This window comes from Embiotoca jacksoni, unplaced genomic scaffold, assembly GCF_022577435.1.
Source record: "Embiotoca jacksoni isolate LCO1_2020_lvr unplaced genomic scaffold, fEmbJac1.0.p SCAF_30, whole genome shotgun sequence".
NCBI lineage: Eukaryota > Metazoa > Chordata > Actinopteri > Embiotocidae > Embiotoca > Embiotoca jacksoni.
In genome coordinates, this window is record NW_027185382.1 from 4275355 (window position 1) to 4291726 (window position 16372).

The 16372-nt window shown below is 42.6% G+C and overlaps 2 protein-coding genes across 7 annotated transcripts in view; one reads left to right on the forward strand and one right to left on the reverse strand.

The window, feature by feature from the left end:
* Positions 1 to 70: 70 nt before the first annotated feature.
* On the reverse strand, positions 71 to 6259 carry LOC138207008 (gamma-tubulin complex component 3-like). 2 transcript variants are annotated; one of them, XM_069163983.1, is made up of 11 exons: positions 6072 to 6259; positions 5158 to 5265; positions 4283 to 4350; positions 3931 to 4008; positions 3621 to 3829; positions 2717 to 2895; positions 2329 to 2441; positions 1387 to 1512; positions 1247 to 1315; positions 1035 to 1161; positions 71 to 904 (listed from the first exon to the last, which is right to left on the reverse strand). In XM_069163983.1, exons 1-11 carry the CDS (start codon positions 6145 to 6147, stop codon positions 705 to 707), a joined length of 1353 nt encoding a protein of 450 aa, XP_069020084.1. In that variant the 5' UTR covers positions 6148 to 6259; the 3' UTR covers positions 71 to 704. The 2 variants fall into 2 exon arrangements, with proteins under 2 accessions (XP_069020084.1, XP_069020083.1); XM_069163982.1 differs by having other exon boundaries at positions 72 to 904; positions 1035 to 1167.
* A 990-nt stretch (positions 6260 to 7249) lies between these two features.
* Positions 7250 to 16372, forward strand: part of atp11a (ATPase phospholipid transporting 11A) — a 37435-nt gene continuing 28312 nt past the window's right edge. For all 5 annotated transcript variants that reach the window (XR_011178995.1, XM_069164042.1, XM_069164046.1 and 2 more), the window contains exon 1: positions 7250 to 7675. Coding sequence is in view for 4 of the 5 variants with exons in the window: in XM_069164042.1 (XP_069020143.1) it covers positions 7631 to 7675 (45 nt within the window). In the remaining variant the exon portion in view is untranslated. The remainder of the gene's footprint in view (positions 7676 to 16372) is intronic.

Consider the following 16372-nt stretch of genomic DNA (forward strand, 5'->3'; position numbering starts at 1 on the left):
CGGGAGTGCCGAAGGCTCGGTGCTCTTTGCGAGTGCTGCTTCCAACTGTCAGGGTCACTTTCTAGCCATCTCCATGAAGCAGACTAATTAGCTCAAATAAGAGTTCACGAGGGATTTCACTATCTCAAGGATGTGTTTTAAATGTCTGTTTCAAATTAATACACAAATGGGACGTTTTATCAGATCTCTGCTGGACTACGTGGGTTTTTAGTTTTTTTTAGTCATAGATACAGCTGTTGTTTATCACGTGTGTTTTAACAGACTGTTTTTGGGTGCGATCTCCTGGTTCATTTCGCTCCTGGACGGTCCAGTAACTTCACCTAAACACAGCACTTAAAGCCAAAGTCCACTGCTAAGTAATGGCTAATGCTGGACACATAAATAATGTGAAGGAAAGAGAAACAGAAAGAGAGAAAGGGCAGGGAGAAGATAAAGGAGACACATCCATCACCGTGGTCTCCATTACACTCCTCTCATCAGTTCTCATTTAAGAGCCTGTCCTGCCTCTCCTCTCTTCCTTTATTCCTCCTCCTCCTCTCAGTAATGTTCCTTCTCATTGGGGTCAAACGTCAGAGCAGTTGAAGAGAACAATGTTCCAGAAATGAGCATTAAATTCTTGGCTGCTCTGTGAAAGGACCTCAGAGAGGCCAGCGTTCAACTCCATTTGGGCTGATTACAACGCCAGTTTTTCAGTGTGCAGGTGATTATAGTGTGTGAGAAAAGAGAGGAGTGTGTACCTCGTGGTAGGTGTCCTCCAGCTCTCCGTCATATATCCACCTGTACAGGAAGTTGAGGATGGGGTGAGACACCAGGCTGAGGATGTGCTGAACCAGCGCTCTCATCTGAGGGTCCCCCGTTTTCCCGTAGGCGTGGACGGCTGAAGCCAGCTCGCCTCCTTTACGACCTGCATGACACACAAGAGCAGGTACAATCTCGTTCACCTGATAACTCCATTTAGTCTGTTGAACCCACCTCTTAAATGGAACACACACACACACACACACACACACACACACACACACACACACACACACCTTGGCAGAAGTCGACGAGGGCAGCCAGCATTTTGAGTCTGAGTTTGGGGTCGTACATCCACACCAGCAGCCTCCTGAGAGTCAAACTGCTCTCCGTGAACACGGTCACACCCTGATCATCCTCCACCTGCAACTACAGCACGCACACAGTTCAAGAACCAGTGATCAGAAGCAGAGGGGGGAATTAAACCACATGAATCTGACCCGTGTACCTGTGAGTGGAGGACAGAGAGGAGCCTGTAGTACTCCTTCAGCTCCTGGTGGAGCGAGGCACAGAAGCTCTGAGGAGAGAGGACGGAGCGTTAGTGGAGGTTCAGGTACAAAAACACAGTTAATACAAACGGAGACACACCTGTCCAACCAGTCCAAAGGCCCGGTCCAGACTCCTGGCGTCGGTGTACTTCCTGACTTTGTTGTGGAGCCAGCCGAGTTCAGCCAGTCTACTGCTGGTGTCCCTGAGGGACTTGCACAGCACCACCTGTTGGGGAACAGCAAACATTACAACACATAGACCCACAGGGATGTTTTATGTTTTCAGTAAGTCATCTTCCACAGATTTTGGAGGCATGATTATAGTTATATAAAAATCTGAACCACTCTTTTAGCAAGTATCACGCATCACAAATTTCCTCCCGAAAGCCACGACAGAGTTAAGTCAGAGAGATTACCGGAGGTCACGTAATTCGCCGACTCTAACTGGAATGGCTTTCTCGCAGCAACAGGCTGGGAAGAGTTTTCATTTAATGATGGATTCAATCTTCAACCGCCTAACGAAACCTTTTGCCCAGGGAGCTTTACAGAAAGGTTAAGTGGCCAAAGCAAAAATAAAAATATCTCCGTCCTTGGCTAATTTATCGGAGTGGCTCCTTCTCCATCAGGACGGTGTCTGCAGCAGATTGACCACCAATCTATGTTTAGTACAACAGTGAATACGGGACTATGGGACTAGTTCCATCTCTGGCCTTCCTATTGATAATATGACAAAGTGGAGGAGTGGGGGAATACAAGAAATTGACCGGACAGACAAAAGAATAGAAAGCCGAGGTCGAAGTGGCTGAGAGCCAAAGAGCTTCATATTGATCTGTTGGATCTTTCTTTTAACATCCAATCAGCGACAATTGCCTTCATATCATATCATCTACTCTGGATATTACTTCAAATCTGCCTAATAAGAAAAAGTGATCTTTGAGTGATCTTTGAGTGGTTAAAGGTCCTCCTGAAAATGTCCGTCTCTTCATCTTGTGTTTGTCCTTGAAGTCATGAGAGGATGCAGGCTCGATGCAGGTGCATGTACCTTGCAGTCTATTTTGTAGCAGCTATCCTGGGCGTTCATCTTGATGAACTTGCCATCGATTCCCTGGAAGACGTAGAGGATGTCCCGCACCAGCGCCGCCTCGCTCACCTCTCCTGCACCAGCAGAGGACGAGAGGACGGAGAATTCAGTGTGTAGAGCAGACACAGATTGTGTTATTAGTTTGAGGTAACTAAGAGTCACATAAACTTCATGATTTCATGCTCTCTGCATTTCTGGGACAAACATATAAATTAAATAAGCTTTTTAAGACAACTGGACAGAAGAGATTAAGAAGTCAACACAATGGAAACTGATTGGGGACCTCAATCAAAATATATACACACAACTTGTCCAATGTGATGCACTACGTGCCGGCACTGTCACTCACCGGCTGGGTCGCCGTCTCGGCGAGGACGGACAACTCTTGTGGAGGGAAGTGGAGGCCCGAAGGGTAGCCGGGTAGTGGGCGGGGCCAGAACTGAGGAAGGGGAGGAGCTTACAGGAAGAGTCCAGGCTAACCGAGAGCCCAGAGACTGACCGCCTCCAGCTGCAGATTGAGGAGGTTGACTGAAACACACACATTCATTGTTCTCATGAGGGTCTGACTACTTGTTTTTGTCTCGTCTTTGTTCATTTGTATGGCTGCTGGTCACATGTGATATGTTATTATTCAAAGAAAACGTGGAGGGGCCAATGTACAAAATAAAAGCATCTCAATCAGATGAAATGCTACCAAGAATGTGTGGCATTTCAAAGTGACTTCACCCACACAGTATGCAAAGCAATGGGAGCTTTTTTGATGTCTTGAAGTGAGTACCTGCCCTTTTACGACCCAAAGGTGAGGCCAGACAGCTCACTGCTCATTCGTAAGTGAAGGACTCCTCCATTATTAATAATGCCTCATAAAAACTGTTACAAGAGGTCTGACTGAGAGGCGAGTTCGTTTTCTGGTGCTAATTGATGCTTCTTGTCTCTGGATGAACATCCCATAATAGTATCCCTGCATTCCCCTGAGCCTTTCGATTGAACCGGCTTAAACACAAGCTGAAAAGTGAGGATCAGGTATGAAGATGGAAAATCTTCAGACCGTCAGATGTTATTACATTATTACAGATGTTGATTCATTTAGTGTCGGTTCGGCTGAAGTTCACAGCAGAGTTTCCCTGAGTGCACTTAATGAAGTTTATCCATTAGGAGCCATTAAAACTGCCTGCAACGTGCGAGGATTATATCGTGACCGACAAAATCCCAACGGAGTAGAAATTTATACAAGTTCCTATGAAAATGCTCACCCAGCCAGCAGCGACTGTGGTGTCGGAGTGGGTCCGTTCAGCGTGTAGACTCCGAGACTGGCGATCCCGCTGGTTCCAAGGCTGGCTGACAGGCCCGCGCTCCTGTCGCCGTAGCCCAAGGCCAGGCTCTGGGGATGGGTGCAGTAGAACGGGGTGGAGTGGGCGTCCCTGGGGAGGGCTTGAGCAAACAGTGCCCCATAGTTTCCAACCTGAGAGGGACAGACAGGGAGTTCAACAATTTCTTAAAAATGTAATCTAAAAAATATTTTAAGATTCTGTGTGTGTGTGTGTGTGTGTGTGTGTCCCTCACCCTGCTGGATGGTTTGCGGGGGTCTTCAGAGAGGCTGAGCAGCAGGTAGAGGACGGACCAGCGATGCTTGAGAACACCCTGGCAAACCGTCAAAATAAGAGCAGAGAAGAAACACGATTATCATCCGTATGGAAACTTACACTGAAGACAAATATAGTCAATTAATATATGAACAAATTCACTATTCCTGTGTAATTAAATATAACTATTAAAATGCTTGATCTAAGTATAATTGAGGCATATGTATCATATAAATATGCTCTGTCCTGAGTCAAGTGGAAAACTGTTTCATCAGTTTTACTTCTGGTTCAGAAGTTAACAGTTCAGATCTGAAAGAAACACAAACACCAACCTGTGTCTGAAGTTTTCTATGCAACTCTGAGAACAGAGCAGCGTCCGCTTCTCTCCTTTGCTTCAGCACTGAAACAGCATGAAGGAGGTTAGCCGAGTGTCTCCGGCACTCCTGACTCGTTTACATACAAGCAAACATCAAAGCTGGAAAAGTTCTCAGACTGAATAATGAAAAGAAACCTCTCCACAAACATTATTATGTATTTGGGATTCAAATCTGCAGAGTGAAAAAAAAACACAAAAACAAACAGGAAAGCATAATATCTTTCTGTACTTCTACAGTATTGAACTTCATAACTTGAATGTGTTAACTTATTTTAAGAACTACATGAAACCTACTCTACATTGCTTGAAATCCTGTGATTCAAGTTAAACTTGTTCTGACTTTATCACGTTAACAACAGAAATCCAGACATCGCTTTCACATTTTTCACACAACCCCACAAAATACAGAATACAGTAAGTGTGCTATTTTCAGCATCGAAGCTTGGATCAATTGTTTTCCCACTAATGGTGCAACCTTGGCTGCTATAAAAGTAAATTGGGACTCCAGCATTAAACAGCAAATGCCGATAGGGATACATAAAAAAAAAAACATCTGACAGCAACCGAGGCGATCGCATTTACCGGGTGGATCAACCACAGACAAAGGACCCAGAAATGTTTTGTTCTGTCCCGATCAAAGAGTCCAGAACCAGACGATATTTAGTTTATTATCCCGGAGGACTTAAGGAACCAGAAATTATTAACATTTTACAAGATGGAATCTGACGGGGTTTTTTTTGCATTATTTTAATTAAAAAAAGGACTGAAGATGATGAATTGATTATTAAACTCGTTAGTGATCAACTCTCTGTGCAGCTTTAGTCGACTTACATTCTTTCTTGATCTTTTCCGACACCAGGAACTCGTCTCGTTCAATAGTGGGAGCATAGTTGCTGCCAATGACTCGCACAGCATACTGGAACTGGTGGGCAACTTCAGCTGGGAAAACAAACATCAAATAAAGGTCATCATGCCATGCAAACCAACAATAATGAACATTTTCCTGATGTTTTCAAACAGTTGTGAAAGCAAAGTGTGACACTTTTAACTTCGCAGGATGCTGGTGTTTAATAAAAGGATTGTGAATTAACAGGTGGAGCAAAACTTGTCTGTCAACAAAGCCCGAAGAGTAAATCACGTCAATGACTCGTAATCATGCGATATTTGTGGAGAGCTTTGCTGCTGTCTTCCATCAAAGACGCCTCGCATCTAAGCAGGTCTGCTGCCAGCAATACACGAGTGCATCCAATAGCCATGTTCAAACAAATCAAAATAACAGCATGGAAATACAGCAGAACACGTCATCAGACGGAAGATAACGGTGCATCCCGGTGCCAACCGGAGGTACCGGGATGAGCAGCGTCTACGCAGAAATAAATCGGCTTTAATAGAAAGCGTTAAATCTGATATTTAACTAGAAAAGCCGTTAAGACATGAATTATGTTGTAATTCAGGTCGGTGAATATCCGAAAGACTTCCAGTGAGACTTCAAGCGTTTTCTCCGACATCCCGTCACTCAAACACACCGGGGCGAGTCGGCGCACGGTGTCGGAAACCGCTCTTATTTATGAAATCACGTCTGTCCGGTGTTTAATATGTGAGCCGAATTTTCCGGGACACGTCGAAGATCCAGCCGATGTCTTCACGTCGTGTGTGAAACGTTTCGTCGACGAGAACGAGTGTAATCCGTGAGCGAGCTTAGCTTTGACGAGAGGACCGTATGAGCTGGCGTTCAACCGGCGTACCTTCGCTTTTCCCGGTTATTCTGCAGCAGAGGCTTTGGAGAAGGACGTTGGGTGATTTCTGATCCAGAGTGGCCATGCTGTCCGCGGCTAACGTTTCGTGTATTTCCCGGGAAATGATGAAATGCGACCGAATAATATCAACTAACTCCAGTCTCCCACTTCGATCGACGCCATTTTGACACGCTGAGTCAAGCTGGCAGGACGAAGGAGGAACGACAACCGGAAACGTCGTCCATTCAAAATACGAGCACCGAATTTATCACGTAAAAATGAAGTTTTTACAAGCTGAACAAGAGGCACTGTTACAATAGACTAACTGAGATTAACTAAATCACAAAGAAAAACGGTTGAAGATAAATGTGGACTAAAAACAAACCCAACAAAGCAAGCTTCAGTCAGTTTTATTCTGCGCTTCGAAAACGTAAGACTTTTATTCTGAAGGCCTGAACCGGAAAAGGTTGTTATTACTATGGTAACCTTCACTCTTGTGTTTCAACAGAACCCGCCGAAAAGCGTCTCCAGGAAACAGAGGATGGACGAATGAATGAAAATAATTCCACCCTGAAACGAAGCATCGACGATTTTGGTTCCTATCCTTCGGAGTGCTCCAACAATTAACATTTTCAAACTAGAGGCCCACTATATCTCCAGAATTAACTAGTTTACATAATAAAGACAATTATTTAAAGACATATTTTTCTTGAAAAAGCAAAACTCAGATGTCAGACTTTCATAGTGATTCTGCTTAGTCTAAGTTAGAAATTAGTCCAATAAAAAACCCTGATAAACATGAGTTATTGTGAACTTACGTGAGTAAAAACAGTTTAAAAAATTATATATATATATATATATATATATATATATATATACTGTACTGTGTTTCTATAGTCTAAAAGAGCATGAGTGACGTGCGTTGGGTAGCTGTATAATCTGTTTTAAATGGACCCCTTCCATTAGTGTACAAAAACCTTCAGATGGTACTTGGTTCATTACTTCTTGGATCAATATACTCCGTTACATCCCAAACAAATCGATCTCCTCTATTTAAATTGACGCGTCAAATCAATTACACCCCAAACGCAAAATAGAGTGCGCATGCGCCATTCTCCACCACCACCACCACCACCACCTGGCTCCTATGACGTAGGCGAAAGAAAATCTCCTTTGGCCGGCGGCGTGAGACAAGGAGATTATTAGTACACGTGCAGAGAGACAGAGGGAGCGCGAGAGAGGTGGATATCAGTTTGGGCCGAGTCGTTGAGGAGGTGCAGCCCACTTGTCTGTGCATGCATGAACTGGATTAAAAAGTGTAGTAAAAGCCGTGCAGACCGCCCCCCCTTTCCTCCTCCCCTCCTCCCCCCTGTTACTACCGGAGCCCGACGCGGTCCGCGGAGGTGAGCGCAGGTCCACAGCTGCCTTGTCGGACCGCAGGAAGAAGAGAGAGGAGAGAAAGTCATGGGCAGAGGAGGAGAGTCCAGCAGGAGATAGCGCCTCACGAGTCCAAGGAAGCCTTTAGAGCAAAGAGTGAAGAAGACGCGTCCGGAGGAAAGAGGAACAGGATGGGGATGGATGTCAGCACCCTGCGGACCCTCATCAACCGATATGTGAGTTTTCACTCCGTCCTGTCAGTCATAATGTCCGTTTATTATCTGACAACCGACACAGAAAAAGAAAAGTCTCAACTTTTGTCCCTGTTGGTTTCAAATTCCGTCAAAGCAGCGACTCATCCGGATTAAGTTCCCCTCTCGATGAGGAAGTGGGAAGACGCTCACCGGCCGATGGCACTGACAACTTTTTCTCTTCGTTTTAGTTCTTGTTTTCCTTGGTTTGGTTTTAATCCGGAAATGAGCCATCTTTTCCGGATAAACAATCCCGAGAAATGTTGAAAATGTTTGTAAATGTGTCGATATCAGTGCCCTTTGGTGATATAAGGCTTCCTTACTTTGAATTATTTATATACCAACACATGTCGAGGTAAGTATTGTCTCACAAAAATATAAATGAGTATTTATTAATTACATTATTAATTCAAGTATTTTGGCACATACTGTTCAAGCACACCATTTTAAATCAGACCAGGACTTAAATCAGTGAAAGGTGGAGTCACCAGGTGTAATGTGAGGACGGTTACATGTCTGCTCCTGACACAACATGCCAAGAAATGAAAAATAAGCATCAATTACCACAACCACTCACTCACTCTCATTTATTATGCCGACTCCCTACCAGAGTAGGACTACAAATGGAAGAGCCCCACATGAATTATGTAATCCCGTTGTTTTCTCCCTGCTGGTCAAATCGATGGGCAGCAGTGCAGCAGCCGGTCTGGAGGGATGCGGGTTGCATTAGGCTCCACGGTAATGTGTTTGACAATAATCCAGACAGAGCAGGCCCTGCTCACATGAGAGCCAGTGAGGTTTATACCCCGGCTCCGTGCTCAGTTGAGGCTTACACGCACGCCTTCCCCCCCTCAACTGTTGCAAATGGCTGATTAAGTAAAACCCCTGCTGTGTGGAGGGTGAAATGGAGCCGTGTAGTGAGAGGCATGCGGAGAGGAGCATGTGACTGGTAGGACGTGGGATGCTGATGAGGTCTGCTGCTGTAATTGGTCTGGATAACTGCTTTAGACAAATGGCTCCGGGGGGGTTAAATTGATTGGGTTGCTGCTGCTGCTGCTGCAAAAAATAAATAAATCCAGATGCATAGAGACTGCTGAATACTTAAGATTAAGGGTTAGGAACATTCATCTGTTTGTCAATACTGGGCTTTTATGAAATATCAGTCAACACTGGGAGCCAGGTAGGATGGAGGACTCTCTCTCTGACCATATCTGTAAAATAAAAGGAATTGTAATTTCAGGCTTTATTTAAAAAGTCATGTTATATCCATTTACCAAGGAATTCTCATGCATATTTATTTTTTTATTTTTTTTAAATGGAGGAAAATGGTGAAGAACATGCGTCTCACAGTACCTGTAGTATGGAGAGGTTGGTAAATGTGTAATAATACAAAAGTGTTTGTAATGCAGCGCAAATGGACAAATCAAAAAATTTGCACTATCAGCTTTTTTTTAATTTTTTTTTATCATTTCTCCTGCTTTAGAAGCTTTCAAACCATTTGTATTACATGTTTATTTGAGATCCTTCTGGACACGTTGAGATTAGTCCAAATTGAATGAAGCAGACTAAAAAAAAATACCTCCAACAAAATTTCTAAGTTAATAAATGTCTCTGATAACATTTTTAAAACGTGCAAAAAATATAATAAGATTAATTTTCACCCGCAGCGGTCGAATAATCAGAATGGGATGCAGAAAAAAAAATACATCTGTTAATAATTGTGTACCAAACACAAAATATTACAAAACTGAATGTGCAGAAATATTAATTCAAAAGAACATATTTTATAACGTTTTACCAGAAACTTGTTTAATTTTTTATTCCAAGTTTATTCATCTCAGAAATAAACGGATGCTCTTCTGCCAACATTGTGTTATTACCTGTGAAACCTCGGTTTGAAAAGACTGTCCGACATACAGTTGTATTGTTGTCTCTGAGGCGAGCGGTGATGGAAGCAATATTTGCAGAAATTAAACAAAACGACGTCATCAGCATTGTCATGCATCTGTGGAAGCAGTGCTAAATATTCTTCACGCATTCATGACAAAACTTTGATCTGACTATGAGCGACATGACCGTGTTGAACTGAGGTCACTTTGTGCCAGTTGCACTGCATTGGATCGTGGCGTTGAAAGCGAGTCTCTTCACTCGCGGATGTTATGTAAGCCAGTAGCTCTCTTTAAAAGTCTAACGTGCACAGTTGTCATTTTTGTGTTTGTCTGTCCTGTCCGGGCGGAGTGAGAACAAAATGCAATCACAGTGGCACGTAGAGACTTCATGTACTCGTACTGTATTCGTTCGGCTGCCTCACTGACCCTCATGTGTTTTCTTCTCCGGTTAGTTTTATGCTTTGAAAGTTGTATTTATGAACTTTTTAAATTGCCTTCAGTGCTGTCGAGTCTTTTTGTTGCATGTTGTTGGTGCAGCCAGCAGCCACAACAAAACACCATCTCTCTCTTATTGCAGCAGGAGAAATGCTTGTTTTGTGGTCTGAACTGTTTTCCTTACAGTACAGTATATAAATTATCATTATTAGATACCCTTGTTTTATTTTCCTCTCTCCCCTGCGGTGTCCTCATTTTTCTGAAAAAGACCCGCTGCAGGCTGAGAATTATTGTCTTTTACCACATAAAAAGCAACAGTGCGTCCTGACAGAAGTTTAATTTCTACATTCACAGAGATAAGTACGCAATCTTCTTAAAAAAAAATTGGATTAGAAACTGTTTAAAAATACTTATTACTGCTCTTTTCGATGCTCACTGAGTATTTCACTTTTCCGAACAACACTGGGTGATTTGAAAGTATTATTAATACACGAGAGGCACAAACTTAGCCTTTGTTAAAACCAGACATACACATATAGATCATGTGTAATGCAAAAGTAATATATCTGCATTATGATTATTGATTGATTATTTGACTTGTGAAATCAAGTGATTAAGTAATTTCCGTCTAAGAAAATCTATTATTTTTAGAGCTTCCATCAATTCTCTTGATTGTGTTTTTACCATCAACTAAATGTGGCCTTGTTAGTCGTATAAAGAAATCAATGTTAGTGAGGGCACTATAGTGCACAGCTGCTGATATCTCCATGAATTTAACCTAAAAGTGACATTTTGGATCTTTTATTCAAATTTGTTATATGAAGATATTCCTTACATTTTAGTTTGAACGAATTAAATGTCACTACTTTTGAGCTGTAAATGAAAACCAGCTGAAAAATAAACAAACGAGAGATATCATGTCTGAGTGTAAAGGTGTGTGAAAGCTGCCAGGCTGCATTCCTCTCCTGACAGGAAGTGCCTCTCCCCTCCTCTCCCTCTGGCTTCCTGCCTTCACATAGTGGATTAAAGGGTTACTGGTGTTCACAATACCTTCACCCACTTAATCCAGTTTACAGCTATCCTTCCCAATCTAAACCAATCACTGAACACCTCCCGCTTGCATTGCACCTGGTTTGTTTTCTGTTTGGTGGGTATGTTTTCCTGCAGGCTGTACGTGAAGCATGTGATCTGATCTGTGCATATGAGGCAAGAATAAATGTTTAGAGGACGCAAATAGTGCTTGGTGATCATATTGCTGCCTCTATAGTGTTATTCATGCAGGTTGGTAAGTAGGGAGGTGGAATACAGTAGAAGCCAGGTGACGCAGAGGGCAGCAGATCACATGAACTCCTTGGCTCTGTCTAGTTGTCAATAATTCATAAGCAGACTGGCTGACAATGTGGACTGATGATTGTGTAGCTTGTTGTGGAGTCTTCCACAGCAGGGCAGCTCACTGTGGGGTTCAGGGACACCCGGCGCTGCTTTAGGGGACTCCAGAGGGTCTCCATCCAAATATGGAGCAGACAAATGTTATAAACTTATACTTTTTTGTTATTCTATTATTATCTTATTGCTTCTGTATGCTGCTGTAGCGGAAAAAAAAAAAGATTTCATGAGGTATTAATGCAGGAGGTGTCTAAGTCATGCATGAGTCCTTGATAATTAATTCACCCTATCTTCATTTTTTTGTGGTTATATGGGGACTGTCTGACACACTTTCCCCCAAAAGTGCACACACAAAAGTGCAGAAGGACAGCTATATTCTGTTAATTAAAAGGTTATTTGAAGACACTAATAGTAAAATTAAAACCTTTAATGTCTCCTGAGGACGCCCGAGAAGCTAAGCTAAATTGGTCAAGCACCTATCGGTGTCCCTGGACTAGTTAGACTCTTAAGAGAGGTTTATGGAACCAGACAAACATATTATGAAAGACGTGACTACTACTTTGTCTGCTGTCTTGGATATAATTAGCGGAGTTTGAATGTGTAGTTAATCTTTGATGTCAGAAAAGTCAGTCTTTTATTTTGAAGCGTGCTTCACCGGCATCGGCAGGTTTTCTGCCTCATGTTAATCATGAAACACCTGCTCATCCATTCTGTCCACAATCTACAAAGTGCAACAGGGTTAACCTCTTTACCGAACGGATTTACAGGCTCTCACTAAGCCACTTGGTCTTGGGATTGATTCACTGTTGACTGGTTGCTGTTTGTCGCCGGAGTGAATCCTGGACTCACTAGAAACACTGTGGTGGGAAGTAAATTAGTCATTTAAGTTATAAGTTAATGAGTATAGATCCAACCAGACAACTAACTGAGAAAATAACAAGCAAATGAATATATATGCATTGTAATATAATGCAGTAGTCCCCAACTATTTTGGCTTGTAGAGGAATTCCTACTTGTGATCCACCTTCACCAGTTACACACGACTGGTTATGTTGTTTTATTTGAGTAATTCTTCAAGGTCAGTTGGAGTAAAACTTTGTGCTAAGAAAATCAAGAATAGAGGGAAACACTTGCAAGAATAAAAGCAAAAATAACATATAAAAAAATATATATAAAGCAACTTCCTTTTCTCAAAAACGTTGACATAAAGTTCCCCTACCCTTCCTATTCAAAGCAGTGTGGCACCTCTTCACACTGCCCCAACAGTACCCGCTGAAGAGCGTGAGCTCCATTAAGGGCTCGCATCAATGTCGTTGCAGTAGCATTAACAGTGTATAACAGCTCATTGAACAAGGAGACAGATGATGGATAGCCCGGGGTTAATGGTGCATAGAGGCCTCTCGCCAAAGAGAGAGACCGATACAGAGATGGAGAGAGATGTTTGAACTTGGGTCATCATAATAACGTAGCTCCAGCGAAAGTGCTGATGGGGGGCAGGTACACCTTAATGTTCTCCCTGTCTCAGGGAATGATCGCTGGTGGACTCTCTGCTGGAACACTGCATTCCCCACGGCCCCCGTGTCAGAGACAGAAAGAAAAGTGAAGTGAGAGTGTACACCCCTCTTCCCAAATGCTGATGGTGCACTACGGACATCCCGCCGCCCTCTCTTCCATTTAGCCATAATGTCTCCCCTTTTTCACTTCGCTTCGTTTGAAGCATTAACAGGAAAACATCAGAGGACGATCGACTATTTGGATTATTGGTTTGCTGCACTCACCTCTAACTGTATGTTAACAGGAAGTGAAGCCAAATTCTGCCTGCTTGCAAGAAAGAGGTTGTCTTTGTTTGACATCTTCCGATGGGTTCAATTAAGATTAATGTTCTGACGCGACTATCCAGAATAGACAAATCATAAAAACTGATCTACCGACATCATTATTTTTTTTTCTTTTGCATCAGCCTAAGTACCAGCTCTCGTCTGTGGACTTCACAGCATAAGACAAACTTCAAGCTTGTATTGAACTGTATTACAATCCTTTGTGTGTATTTGCACTGCCTCTGCTTTGTCCCAGCGTGCATGTGTTCCCTCTGAATCTGTGGAGGTGTTCAAACACCAAGTCTTTTCAGTTTCACTGGATAGTCATGTTGGATATCGGTTGTCTTGCAGCAATGCCAAGTTGAACAAAAGTTGAAATGAAACAATGACAAGTTCAAACATTGTTTCTTTGTATACAGACTTAACCTATTTCTTTTTTTGAGTGCAGGAGGGGCATTAAATCCTTCGATACGTCAGTGAGTGGCGTCCCTCTTTAGACTTCCATGAAGGAACAAGAGAAAAGCTTTCAGCTTTGATTTTAGCTGTTGTTCGTGTATATATTTGCTACCATCTGAATAGGACCACTTGTACTTTTTTATGTTGTGAAAACAATAGCAGTACAGAATTGTAAGTGCCGGGCATTTGTAATCAATAGTTAGACTCATCTTTATTGAAACCCTTTCAGTGACATTCAAAAGGAACATCTGTAAAGCCACTCTTACATTTTAAAGCCTCGTGGCAAGAACATGAAAACATGAAACAACATTGATTATCTTGGAACATTATCAATGCACTTCGTCAGGCACCGTGAAATAGATGACTGTGATCCTCTCTGACCACTCTAACTGTCACGCTGTCAGTCTGCGAGAAAGCAGCAGCACCAAGTGATATAATACTGAGCGCACACATCACTGCAGCTACAGACGAAATGGGCTGCATGGATGTATTCATTCTACGTTTCTAATGACAAGATGATGACTACATTTATACAATTATGACTCCTGGATCAAAAAGTTATTATTCTGCAGTATGTGATGGACACGTAATACCTCAAATATCCTGAATCTGACACCAGAAGCTCTTCGGTATTGAGCTGCAGTACAGTTGTGTGCTGTTCAAAAAGGCCTCTGAGAATGTGGTGGCAGAAACAGATCGAGACAAACTGAGAGAAGTATAACACAGTATAACAATATAAGTAATGGAGCCATGGTCACAAATATATTTCTCTGAGTGCAGCATTACTCAGAGAACCCAAATGACAAACTAAATCGTTTAAAGGTGCCATGTGTAGCATTTTAACATGAATAAATAATCAGCACATTAATATTTGAGTGTACTTGCCACAAACAAAAGAGGCCACCACTAAAATTTGCAACCCAACAGTATTTTTCACGTGGTCCGCCAGCATCAGGCTCTAAATCTGCAGCATTAATTCACAGCACAAAGACAGACTCGGACTGTTTCAGCATGTTAATTATCCTCAGGAAAATCAAAGATATAATGTATAAATGTTTAAATATTGGACTTCGATCATTTGATCTTGGGAAGAAGGACTTTTCTTTCTGTAAAGTAAATTTCCTCCGAAGTTTTAAGTGACCTTAAAGATGCACACACAGTAGATCCAAATCAACTGGAGCAGCATCTTAAAAATAGCCGAGGGCACGTTGGTGCTGGAGTAGATGCAGCGCTCAGAGGACTGGACCTCGTCCAGGATTTGTGCAACAAACCAACACCAGAGGCGAAGTGTATTCATGTATATTTCTGCTCAGAAAGAAATCTCCACTTTGTTTCATCGTCGGTTATTTTGTCCTGCAGCTGCAGAATCCTTCAGTCACAGACACTTTACCATCATATTCCCGCAACTGTAATTGTGACTATGCATGACATCACTTCTACACTTGAGTTCTTCACTTGAAAGGAAACTAGGAGTGTTCCAGAGAAGTTATGCTCGGCCCCTGTCAGGTGACCAGTCTCATGAGGACCACATGATGCCATTAGGCTCCCATCACCCATTATCCTGTGATTTCTACCCTCCCGCTGATATGTGATACTCTCAGTCGTTGTCTAAAAGTTTTGGGAATTCATACTTACCCCCAATGCAAAAATTATTCAAACAAGTTGCTTCTATTGCTGTGCTGTCCTGATAATTGACCGTAAAATAATATGGCTCTCTGTGTTCTACTGTTAAAGAGGTAGAGTTAAAGAAAAAGAGGAGCTGAAGAGTCAGAGCAAAGATTGAGAGGATGGTGGGTGAGGGACCAAGTAAAAAGAAGATGACGGTGAGACGTAGTAATGTGACAGAAGTGGGAGAGAGGGTGGTTGTCAAGGAGATAATAAAGAACAAACGGACCATATAGTCATTTTCTCCTTTCCTGCCGCCTCTTACACTCGCATTGAATGTGTGTGTGTGTGTGTGTGTGTGTGTGTGTGTGTGTGTGTGTGTGTGTGTGTGTGTGTGTGTTCTTGTCTTCCTAATTGACATGGAAGGGCAGCAGGATTCATGGGGACGTGTGCCAATGTAACACAGCAGAACAGAGCAGTGAAGCACAGCTCAGCTGAACACAACTTATTTGCAGGACGTCAGCAGATGCTTTGAAAACCAGCAAAAGTTTCACTGGTCTCAACTTCTTGTGGTCCAGGTTTGCGTTTACTCTGCCTCATTGTGTCATCCCTTCTGTCCAAATGTAACTGAATTTATACAGTTAAAAACGAAAGGATCAAAACCAATGCATCAGATTCATATAGAAGAGACTGTCTTTTTTATTCCGTTCGTTGTTCCTCGTCAGATCCTGGCGCTCCACAGTGCAGCGCGAGATGTGTGAATGTTGTGTTCTGACTAATAAAGGCTCAGCTATCCAGAGGCCTGGTACTTGTAGTCTTTAGCCCAAGTGACATCACTTGAGGTAATTTGTTTGATTTCATGTAGCTCCTTGCAGAGCTACAGAAGATTTATGCCACTATTTTCACATGGGCTGAACTCCACAGTTCCTGTTAACAGACTCAGAGCAGCTTCACTGTTTGTGTCATAGCACCCTGGTAGAAAACAGCAATACTTGAGTATTTCAAAAGTTGCTTTAAACCGGAGGCTTAAATGAAACAAACAGAGTGAGGCTCGAGGGAGAGACTTAAAGTCGGATTTGAGTGCAGTTTCCTAT